This window comes from Octopus bimaculoides, chromosome 2 (genome assembly GCF_046866305.1).
Source record: "Octopus bimaculoides isolate indiv1 chromosome 2, ASM4686630v1, whole genome shotgun sequence".
In the NCBI taxonomy this organism is placed as follows: Eukaryota; Metazoa; Mollusca; class Cephalopoda; order Octopoda; family Octopodidae; genus Octopus; species Octopus bimaculoides.
The window spans coordinates 185,499,186-185,511,685 of NC_142929.1; the positions used below are offsets into that span (position 1 = coordinate 185,499,186).

The following is a 12,500-nucleotide window of genomic DNA, read 5'->3' on the forward strand; positions in this document are numbered from 1 at the left end:
TGCCAACAATTTAGATAAACAGTGTGCAGATGTTGACATCAAAGATATTGACATGTGTAGATGTCGACTAGAAAGATAGTGACAGTATGTAGGCATTGACTAGATAAAGAGATACAGTATTAAACATGTCGACTGGATAGTTAGATAAAGAGTGTAGATGTTGGCTGGTTAGAGAGACAGTGTGTAGATGTTGATAGTATAGACATCACATATGATGTTGAGTGTATAGATAGTGACAGTAGTTTGATGTTGACTAGAAAAATGGACATTGTAGATGTTGACAGGAAAGTTAGGCAGACACAGTGTGTAGACATTGACTAGATAGTTAGATAAACACAGTGTACAGATGCCAAGTGGATAGATAGCTAGACCATGAGTTGGTGTTTACTGGATAAGCAGATAATGTGAAGATGTTGACTAGATAAATAGAAATAGTGTGTAGATGTGGTAGATGGGAGCAGGACAGAACACAGTGTGTAAGCAAGCTACAGAAACAAACCAGAGCCAGAACTGTCAGCCATCAATCACAGAGTGAAGTACAAATTTATATAGGTCAGGTCATCCATCTTAATCAAACAATCAAAGTCAATGGCAATCATTAGAGTTTCATTTTGCAGACTCTTTACTACAACAAACTCTCGGCAATATCAGAATTACTTTCTTAATGCTGCTAACTATTTCTGATAAGAAGAGAAATTACACAGCCACCATTCTTACCCCACTACCTCATTGGAAATGGAAGACAAGACAATAAGGATAGACTTCAGTTTACAGAAGAATAACTTCGGTGGAATATTGTGTATGAGTGTATGTATGTATATATATACATACATACATATATATATATATATATATATATATATATATATATATATATATGCATGTACAGATAGACATATTCACAAAAGATCAGTTTTTCATAATTCTCCTGACCACCTCCTCCAACTTTCAGCCATACATGTGTAGCTACGAATGTAATTCCTATGACATATAATGATGATGTGTGTTAGTTTGTGACCTCAGTTTAGCAACAGAAAGGTCAGTGGGTGTCATCCAAACTATGAACTACCAACACCTTCATCATTATCATTATTTATTATCTTCATCATCATCATTATTATTTATCATCATTAAAGAAATGCTGTCTCTATTATAGAGTCTGTAGCTGGATGTATCATTAGCAATTATATAATTACATATGTTAAGCCTGGTTTCTTAAGGTCAAGAGTTCACTTAAAAGACTATCACAATCAATGACATCTTAAACGAGACACATATTACTTTGCTTCATATTTTTACTTGGCAAGTTCTCTGATAGAATGACTTTTCCTACAGTGGTGACTTCTCAAAGAAAACACTGTTTTCACATAACCGGACCAAGTCAATTCTTAAATGCTACGTGAGCTACATTACTCCAGGCCACTTACACCCAGAATATTAGATATTCCATTATATTCTTCAAAACAATGAGGACCATAAAGTTAAGATGTTTGTACCTCTCTAAAAGTACTGGTGACTATAGACCCAGTACTTGTAATAGCTTGGGTTTCAAGGGTCCACAACAATTCCACATTCTACCAAGCTGTTCCAGAAATTTGCAAAGTATAGATGTGGATGGGGGTGGGGAGTCATCAAAGAATGTATGGACAAATTTTTATCTGAAATACTACATCAAGGGTTCACTACCATTTTTTTTTTTATCTATGGACCCCTTTGAGTACTATTTTACTCTGGTGGACCCCATAGTCATTCAATGTTTAAAAAATAGTTTTATGGAAACTCCTTTCAAAATTCCTATTTTGTTTTTCACACATTCACTAACATGTTAGAGAAAGAAACCTCACTATTTCTTGCAATAAACACCAATACATTACATCTAAAGCAAAACTTTTGCAGGGGCCCTTAAAATACTACTGTGGATCCCCAGTATACTACTTTGTTCTGTGGACCCCCAAGAACCTTGTATAGACCCTCAGGGGCCATATGGACCCTGGTTGAGAACCACTGTACTAGATGAACCCAAATCATGATAGGAGGCACAAAGAAGAGCAGCTACACTAACTGCATGACCCAACTTGCTACCAGTGGTATATTGGGGAAACTGAAACAGTCTTCTGGATATTATAATGAGGAAAAGTCGAATGCCCTTTCTTTATAAAGTAGGTGACATATGTCTGAATGTCAGTATTTTATGTCTACATATGTGTATATATATATATACATAAACATATATATATATATATATATATACACACATAAACATATATATATATATATATATATATATATATATATATATATATATATATATACACATATTTATGTTCATATAATACAGAAACACACATACATACATATGCATAAATACATACCTTGTGTGTGTGTGTGTGCGTGTGTGTGTATTTATATAAAGCTTAATACCAAATTCATATTCTCGTTACTTATATATGTGTGTGTGTGTGTGTATACATACATACATACATGCATACATGTGTGCATACATGCATGCATGGGAAATGTTTATACATTAAGAAACAGAGTATGGAGGACATTATAATATTATAAAAATCAAGTTTAAAAAAATAAACGAATGTTGTTTTATGTAATAAATGTCATGTGTTAAAAGGAGAGGTTACTGTTTATACATAGTATAGAATACACAGCGGAGAAAGGTTATTAATGATCTCATTTAATATAACAAACACAGCTTGTGGTACAAACTATATAAGACGCATTATTGTAAACAGAGTGTAGATAGAGTAGGCCCAAGTAACACTCTGTAAGCAAGTCTAAGTGTTGCTGTCCCAGTTTGATTTCAGTTTGTTAGTAGTCAGCAGTGCCATCGGAGTATCAAACAATAAATGGAGTTTAGCCCTGTGTGTAAGAGAGAAATACTGCTCGTAAAAATCACTCGTTGATGGTGACATGTAGAAAGCACCCAGTGCACGCTGTAGAAGGGCATCAAACTGTAGGAACCAAAGCAATACAGACTATGGAAGCTGGTGTGACTCCTGGCCTTGCCAGCTCCTGTCAAACCATCCAACCCATGCCAGCAAGGAAAATGGATGTTAAACGATGATGATGATAATGATGATGATGTTTACCAACTAGTGATGGAGGTTATAAGTAGTGGTAGAAATGATGAAGATTATCATAATACTTTCCATTATAAGCACAAGGCCTGAGATTTTGAGGGGAGGAGATAGTCAATGTAATTGACTGGTGCTTATTTCATTGACCCTGTAAGGGTAAAAGGCAATGGTAAGTAACCATGGCAGAATTTGAACTGAAGATATAAAGCTAGAAGTAATAACACAAAGCATTCTGTCCAGCATGCTTACAATTCTGTCAACTGCCCCAGCATGGCCACAGCTCATGAGCTGAAACTAGATTAAAAAAAAAATGTAACTCACCACCATAAATGAAGATAGTCATCATGATAGCAATGGTGAGGATGATGATGATGATAAGGAGGAGGAGAATGAAGTAGGGGAAGGAGGAGGAGGTGTTAGTGGCAATGACAACAACATAAAATAAACTGCAACAGTGAAGAGTTAAAGTAAATCAATATATTTCCTTCCAGTAAATCAATAAATTTATTAAATCAATACTTCATAGCTTTAACCCTTTAGCCAGATCTGTCTCAAAATATTCTACGTGTTTTATGTCCTGAACTGGCCAGATCCAGCCTCTCACACCTACCCTAGAATGCCATTGTAAAAGTAAACAACCATCTCATCGAAATTTTGAAGCTATGAGATAATGCATGGTTGATTCAAAGCAATGAAATTAAATAAGCATGTAGTATGACCTATACATTAATTCTTATACACACCATAAGTAAACACTTCTGCATGATGAGTACAGGCATGGCTGTGTTATTAAGGAGATTACTTTACAACCATATTGTTCCTGGTTCAATCCCACAGTAAAATACACTTGGGGAAGTATCCTCTCTTACAGCGTTGAGTTGATTAATCAATACTTGTGAGTGGAATTTTGTAAACGGAAATTGTTTGGAAGTTCATGTATGAGTACTGTCTTTTACTCTTTTACTTGTTTCAGTCTTTTGACTGCAGCCATACTGGAGCACCACCTTTAGTCGAGCAAATCGACCCCAGGACTTATTCTTTGTAAGCCTAGTACTTATTCTATCGGTCTCTTTTTGCCGAACTGCTAAGTTACAGGGACGTAAACGCACCACCATTGGTTGTCAAGCGATGCTGGGGGACAAACACAGATGCACAAATATATACACACACACATATATATATACATATATACGACAGGCTTCTTTCAGTTTCTGTCTACCAAATCCACTCACAAGGCTTTGGTCGGCCCAAGGCTATAGTAGAAGACCTTTGTCCAAGGTGCCACGCAGTGAGAATGAACCCGGAACCATGCAGTTGGTAAGTAAGCTACTTACCACACAGCCATTCCTGCGCCTATACGTGTATTTTTTGTCAATATATATATATCAGCGAAAAAGCAGATGAAATGCTTAGTGACATTTTGCCCACTTCAAGTTCTGAGTTCAAATTCTGCCAAGGTCAAATTTGCCTTTCACCTTTTTGGAGTTGATAAAAGGATTACCATTTGAGTACTGAACTTGACGGGATTGATGCAATCGACTTAGCCCCTTCCCAAAATTACTGGTATTGTGCCAAAATTTGAAAGTAATATATCAGCAAAGAATATAAACATTGGTAAGAAAAAGAAACACAAAAAACAATATTCTTCAAGTGAAATCCTCAATGATATTTGTTCAACACTGAGTTACAGACATTCCCTTGTCACTCTCCCTCTTAGAAATGTAGTAAATCAAAGACTGGTAATTTATAATCTTTAACCAACAACACTTAGTGTTCACCAATTGTGGCATGAAACACATTTTTGAAATCCCTGGTAGGGATTTCATTATAATCAAATGACAACCTCACATTGAGGAATAATATTGTAACCAAAAGATCCAAATACAGCATTTTATCTCCATCTGAAGTACAGAGTGAATCTTACTCTATATTTAATCACAAATAACAATATACTTCATACACAAACACAGGATCAAATATTGGTATGTATTTAGGTAGAACTAAGATGTTATCTTATATTTTACCACAGGTGACTAAATACCTCACATCCAGACAAAGAGGCAATGTTACCACTATCCCATAGCAATAATCTTCTATCAGCCACATACAACTCCCTAACTTTAGTAGACCCTATGTGGAAGCCTGTATGCAGCCATGTGAACAGCTAGAAATAGCAGCAAAGCTAAATCTTACCTCCACCACAAAAAAAAAAAAAAAATCACACCTCAAACAAAAAAGGAAGGACACATTTAGTAACTCAGCACTAGATACACTATGTTTAAAGGAAAAGCGGTGAGATCACCATTCGTCATAGATTTGTTTGATCAGAGCTTACTTGGGATTAAACAACAACAACAACAACCTACCTTTTGGCCATGCTGTAGCTTTCTGCACAATTTCATTTCTTCTAAATAAATACTAATCTATTGAAATACGATTAAGTGTTTATCATTGGATTATCACATTTGATGAGGATAAAATGCTTTCTACTCCCAGCCCTCACCCTACAACACACATGGACTACTAAAATCTCTTGATTGAGGGAATGACATAAAGCAAGACAGATAGATATAGTAGTAATTTGTAATGTAAATAGTATCTCTGAGAGCAACAAGATATTCCATAAAGTGTTTGAGGAGTTCATCTTGGGTAATAAATAACTTATGGGTCTGAGTGGGAGATATCTTGCAATGGTAAAGATAACTCAACAGCAGTATAACGGTTGTGCCTTGTGTAGGAGTAGATATTTTATGAGAGATGAAATGGAAATATCTCATGGTGATAAAGTAGAAATGTCATCTCCACAGTGGTTAGTTTTGTAAATAATTCTGTGTCTCTGTAGATTTGACAATATGTTTCAATTTACATTATGTAACTAATAATTAGTTTTACTTGATGAAATGTAAGATGGCATATGTATATATATATCAATATTTAGCAGAAGTAACAGTGACTCAAGGTCTGGGAGTTTTGTGCATTGGCAAAGTTTGGTAAATGCCAAGGTACAAAACTCTTGGACCTTAAGTCACTCTGTTGCTTCTGCTAAATATTAATAAAAATATACATATACTCATATTTTGAGTTCTATCTTTCCTGTTTGCATCAACATGTGTGTGTGTGTATGTGTGTGTGTGTACATACACACACACACACAGTTTATTTTCTCTTATGCCTTTCTATTGAAGAGAGTAGGCTTAAAATGTAAAAGTCTTTTTTCATTTTTCCCAAGTGTCAAACTAATACACTTGTTTGTTGTTCATACACCTGTCTTCATCTTTTGTTTTCCTATAAATTTCAGCTATATATATAAATATATATATATATATTGTCTTGGCCTAACAACCCTTACCGTTTGTTTTCACTGTCTTGTTTTTACTGTTTTGTCTTGTTTTTACCGTCTTGTTCTCACTGTCCTGTTCTTGTTAACACTTTCACCCTCCGCAAAAAATCCAAAATTTTATTTAATTTGCTTTGCGGGAAGGACTGTTCCAGCAAAGTCGCGTATTATTCTTGCCTTTGAAACACGGAGTAGATGGAACAGGGACAACTGATGAAGGGGAATATTCTTTATGTTGCATGTCTCGTTTCTCTGTTTTTTCGTTGTTCGTAAAAAAGTTTATTTTCTGTTTTCGTTTCTCATTGTGTTTAACGTTCTTTTGTGATGTCCTGTACCCATATATGCATGTATGCATACATATAGATGTAGGTATGTACATATATGTATGGATATATGCATATATTTATATATTATTTATATCATTATATATATATATATATATATGTATATTTATAGGTTCCCAACCACATGGTTTCAGGTTCAGTTCCACTTTGTGGCATCTTGGGCAACTGTCTTCTACTATAGCCCCGGGCTGACTAAAGCCTTGTGAATAGATTTGGAAGGCAGAAGCTGAAAGAAACCCATCATATGTATTTGTGTGTGTGTGTGTGTGTGTGTCTTTGCGGCTGTTTTTGTCCCCCACTACCACTTGACGACTGGTGTTGGTGTGATTGTGTCACCATAACTTAGCATTTTGGCAAAAGAGTTAGCAAGTGGGTTGAGACACGGCAAGATCTTGTAATCTATGTGAAGACATTAAACCCTCTTTAGCATTGGGCCACTATGAAGTACACCAGGTGGGTTGATTTAAGAAGAACATCAAACTACAGAAACCATGGCAACCCATCTTGGAGGGCAACAACTGTAAACAAAAAATTGACACAGACCATAATGATCTAGCCAAGTCATACCAGCCTGGAAAGTGAAAGTAAAAAAATGATGGTGATGATGATGATGATGATGGTGGTGATGGTGATGATAACAATGATGATGATGGTGATGATGGTGATATACCCACATACACACATATGGACAATAACAGCAGCAGCAGCAACAACAACAACAACAACAGCAACAATATTCATGTCAGGTAATGCAGTCATGCAAAAGTGCTCTAAATCGAGGGTTGGGATTGAGTACGAGGTATAAAGGGTGGGAACAGGGTGTGGGAAGGTGGGTTGTGATATTGACGTGGGCACAGGTGCATGCAGTATGCTGGATACGATGCATTAGTGCAAAAGTAGGATACATTCCACTGTGCACATCATGACATTCCATGATTATAGATGTATCGGTGTTATATAGATTGCATGTATATACGTATTATATAGTAAATGGCTCAGTGGTTAGAGTGTTGGGCCCACAACCATGAGGTAGGGTGTTCAATTCCCAGACCGTGCTGTGTGTTGTATTCTTGAGCAAGACACTTTATTTCACATTGCTCTAGTTCGTTCAGCAGTAGAAATGAGTTGCAACGTCAGTGGCGCCAAGCTGTATCTTCCTTTGTCTTTCCCTTGGACAACATCAGTGGCATGGAGAGGGGAAGCTGGTATGCACAGGTGACTGCTGGTCTTCCATAAACAACCTAGCCCAGACTTGTCCCTTGTGGGGTAACTTTCTAGGTGCAATGCCATGGTCATTCATGACCGAAGGGGGTCTTTGCCCTTTTACCCTTTATAGAGAATCAGCATTCATGAAACATCTGTGTGTGTATACATATATAATTTAGCAAATAGCACAATCTTACATTATATAGTAAGACTGTGTACAGTTGTTATATATAACCTGTGTGTGTACATTACAGCTAAGTCTATATGTTGTTAGCACTCCGTCAGTTACGACGTTGAGGGTTCCAGTTGATCCGATCAATGGAACAGCCTGCTCGTGAAATTAATGTGCAAGTGGCTGAGCACTCCACAGACACGTGTACCCTTAACGTAGTTCTCGGGGATATTCAGCGTGACACAGTGTGACAAGGCTGACCCTTTGAATTACAGGCACAACAGAAACAGGAAGTAAGAGTGAGAGAAAGTTGTGGTGAAAGAGTACAGCAGGGTTCGCCACCATCCCCTGCCGGAGCCTCGTGGAGCTTTTAGGTGCTTTCGCACAATAAACACTCACAACGCCCGGTCTGGGAATCGAAACCGCGATCCTATGACCGCGAGTCCGCTGCCCTAATCACTAGGCCATTGCGTCTACATATGTGTGTACTATATCTATCTATCTATAGACGTGTGTGTGAAACAGAGAGACAGAGAAAGTGTGTGTACCATATATTTTGGCATACAAGTCAAATTTTTCAGAGCAAATTTTACGGCCGGAAAAGATAGTTCAACTTATACACCAAGGCAATGTTGGAGGACCGAAAATTCCATGTGGAATGTAGCAGGATTCCAATAGATAGTGAAGACATTTGAGTGTTTACTCTATATGTTTACATTATATATATATATATATATATATACTACATCAACTTGTATGCTGGAAAATATAGCATGTATACACACTATGATTTAATTTTACTTCTAGATTTCTTGTCAATGCAGAAAGAGTCGGCTTCCAACCTAGATCTAAGATTCCTTTACTGAAATTGAAATTTCAAAGACACAAGAAGGGTAGTTGAGCATGTAAGTGTGAATATGGACGTGTATCTAGAGCCAGAGTATGTGCTGATCTGTAAGTGTGTATGCATATATTGGAGGTTAATATTTAATTGCATCATCACTGCACATTTCCATCTCACAACACTCCCAATTGACAATATTGTTGGTGTGAAAAACTGGCTGTTCAAATCAAGTTTCTAAAACATGTTGTGTGTGTGTTCAAATGAGAGCAAGGCCAGTAGCAGGGCTGCATGCAGCCAGGGTGATAATATATATTATATACATACATATATATATATGTGTATATATATATATATATATATATATATATATATATATATATATATATACATACATATATACATATATATATGTATATATATATATATATATATATGCATACACATGTTCATACATGCCTCACATCTAACACATACCGACTGACTCCGCGCCATCCTCCACGATGTAAGTCTTTGTGACTGCGCAGAGGAAGGCTCGGTCTGTCACGGCATGTTACAACAGCTAAGTAAGCAAAAGGTAACACAGGAAGAGGGAGAAATGATGAGGGGGGGGAAGGTAAGGAAAATACATTACAAAGGCAAAGGATGGTGACTGCGGGTGGGGGGGGGAAGAAGTAAGGAAAGGATGTCCAGTAAGGGAGAAGCAGTGGGGAGAGCAAGAGTAGTTATCAGTGTGGGAGCAGTGGGGAGCTGTGTTGTTTACAGTTGATGAAGAGGCGAAAGGAGGGGTGTGTGAGAGGAGTGTAGTGGGATGGAGAGGCGAGGTAGGAGATAAACCTCTATGACAGTGGGGGTGGGGTGGCGGTGGGGGGTAGGAATGGAATAAATGTCAACAACAAAAGCTGCAATAACAGCAACAACAACAACAACAAAAGCAGCAGCAACAAGGATAACAGAAGCAGCAGTAATTAAAGCAACATAACAACAACAACAACAACAACGACAGTAACAACAACAACAACAATCACAACAACAACAACAACGACGACAGTAACAACAATAACTAGGTCCCTAAAAATCTAAAACCGATATTCTTGGCTTCTGATTTCTATGAAGAACATGTGTATGAGAGTTCAATTTCAGGCTGGCACTTCCAAGATTTTGATATAATTTGTAAGGGGAGAAAAGAGTGGGGTAAAGAGACAGTGTGTGTGAGAGAGAGAGAGAGAGAGAGAGAGGCAGGGCAGAGTATTAAGAAGACTTCACAGAACAAAGAGAATGAAGTGTGTGGGGGGGAGGAAGGGGGAGCTGGACAAAAAGACAAGAGCTAAAGAGATGAGAGATTAGATTATAGTTGGTAATGGTTGCAGTGGTGGAAGGGAGTGTGGATGTGGATGTGGACGTGGATGTGGGGGGGGGGGTCTGTTAGTGGTGTATCTCCCCCCTCCTCCTCTCATTCTTTAATCATGTGCTGGTATTTTATAAGACAGTGTTGGTGAGAGCATGGTGTGGTGTGGTGTGGTGTGGTGTGGTGTGGTGAGAGTGTGGTGTGGTGTGGTGTGGTGTGGTGTGGCGGGGGAGGGTGGCAGCAGCAGCAGGGATGTACTTTTGACCTACTTCTGACTCCAGAAGATGGTGACCCACACATGCATACATACAAATAACACATATACATGTGTGTGTGTATATACACACATATATACATCACAACCCATACATGCATATATAATTGCCTGTTTGTGTTTTTTTGTTTGTTTGTTCTTTTTTAGGAGCTACTGTTATTGTTGTTGATGATGAGGATGATTCTGATGATGACGATGACGATGATGATGATGAAGGAAGATACAGCTATTGAAAGGGTGAGTGTTGAAGAATAAGAGAAAATGGCCACTGAATGTGGAAAATAAGCACATTGTGTCTCAAGAGTCTATTTTACTACATGTATGTTGTGTAGTTTGTCTTGCATGCATGTAGCACACGGACTGTATATCTATGCAATCTGATGATGTGTAGATAGAAGGGTGTGTGTGTGTGTATATATCATATATATGACTCTGTATGTATGTGTATGTGTGTTTGTGTGGATATGAGTCCCTAAGTAAAACCCCTGACCCCCAATTATTTTCATTACTATTACACATAGGTAATCTTTCTGAAGCCATACCTTTTGTGAAACGTCCTTGATCTCCTGTACAAAACGAAAGTAACAAAACATTAAACAAATTTGAGTTAATGAAAAACAAAAACAATTACATTACAAAAACAAAAAACAAAAATCAAATAACAACTTAATCTCAGTCTAGAAAGTTGATATATATATAGTCATCAGTTGGTGTTGACATAACATCTATGTAGTATTATTTGTATTGGTTGTTTCATATATCTCATGGGAGATATCTAGAACTGGCCTATGGGTATCACAGGATTTGTTGGTTTGTAAATAAAACAAAGTTTCTATTAAATACATCAGCAATAAAGTTATAATTTATTCACATTTGTTACATTAATTCTCGTCACTATATCAAACCAAGATGTGATATATTGCTATGTTAGACAGTAACCCTTTAGCATCTAGATTACTCTGTCAAAAGTAATGTTTGTTTTTATCGACATTGTTTTGAATTAATCCTGCATTTATCTCCTGGCTTAGAGATTTCGAATTGATGTGGTTGTTTATTTTTGGAATGACATAGTAGGGTAGGTGTGAGAGGCTGTATCTGATCAGTAGGCTGGATATGGCCAGCTTAAATGTTAATGGGTTAAGTAGAAAGGACTGAATAGGTGTAAGTATTAAGTGGTTAATGAAGTAGATGAGGGTTAAAAGTGCTTTTTGGCCTTCATTATTGTCAGTATTGGTAACTTCATCATCATCATCATCATCACCACCATCACTCGTTCAATGCCGGTATGGTATGGATGAAATAGACTGAATCAGTATTCTACAACAAGATGCCCATCCTGATGCCAAACTTTATTGCACTGGTTTTTTTCATGCCAGATTGAAGAAGTGTAGGATATCCTTTCTACTAAAGACACAAGGCTTGAAATTTTGGGGGAGGGCACTAATCGATTACATTGACCCCAGTGTTTCACTGGTACTTAATCTATCAACCCCAAAAGGATGAAAGACAAAGTCGACCTTGGCAGAATTTCAACTCAGAACATAAAGATGGATGAAATGTTGCTAAACATATTGTCCAGCATGCTGACCATTCTACCAGCTCACTGCCTTGTACGAATTGTAGGATATATTATTTTTTATGTAGAATATAAATAAGCATTACCACTGCCCAAGCAGTGGTGACAATGTGAAGACATGCAGACACAAACACACATGCATGCATACAACTCTCTCCACACACACACAACTCTGTCTCCCCATACACAATTACGCACACATATATATGATGGGCTTTCATACTGTTTCCTCCAATCAAATTTCATTCACTAATACCCAAAGCTATCCATTACCATACCCTTGGCCAATAGTTGACCCGAGATTATTATA

At 37.3% G+C, this 12,500-nt stretch overlaps 1 protein-coding gene across 9 annotated transcripts in view; it reads right to left on the reverse strand.

Annotated features, from left to right (window-relative positions):
- The window catches only part of LOC106881487 (uncharacterized), a 378,451-nt gene that overhangs the window by 322,586 nt on the left and 43,365 nt on the right, over positions 1–12,500 (reverse strand). For 6 of the 9 annotated variants that reach the window (XM_089348175.1, XM_089348174.1, XM_089348182.1 and 3 more), the window contains exon 2: positions 11,157–11,180. The exons of the other annotated variants lie outside the window; for them this stretch is intronic. In XM_089348175.1, coding sequence (XP_089204301.1) covers positions 11,157–11,180 — 24 coding nt within the window. The remainder of the gene's footprint in view (positions 1–11,156; positions 11,181–12,500) is intronic. 9 annotated transcript variants of the gene reach the window in all.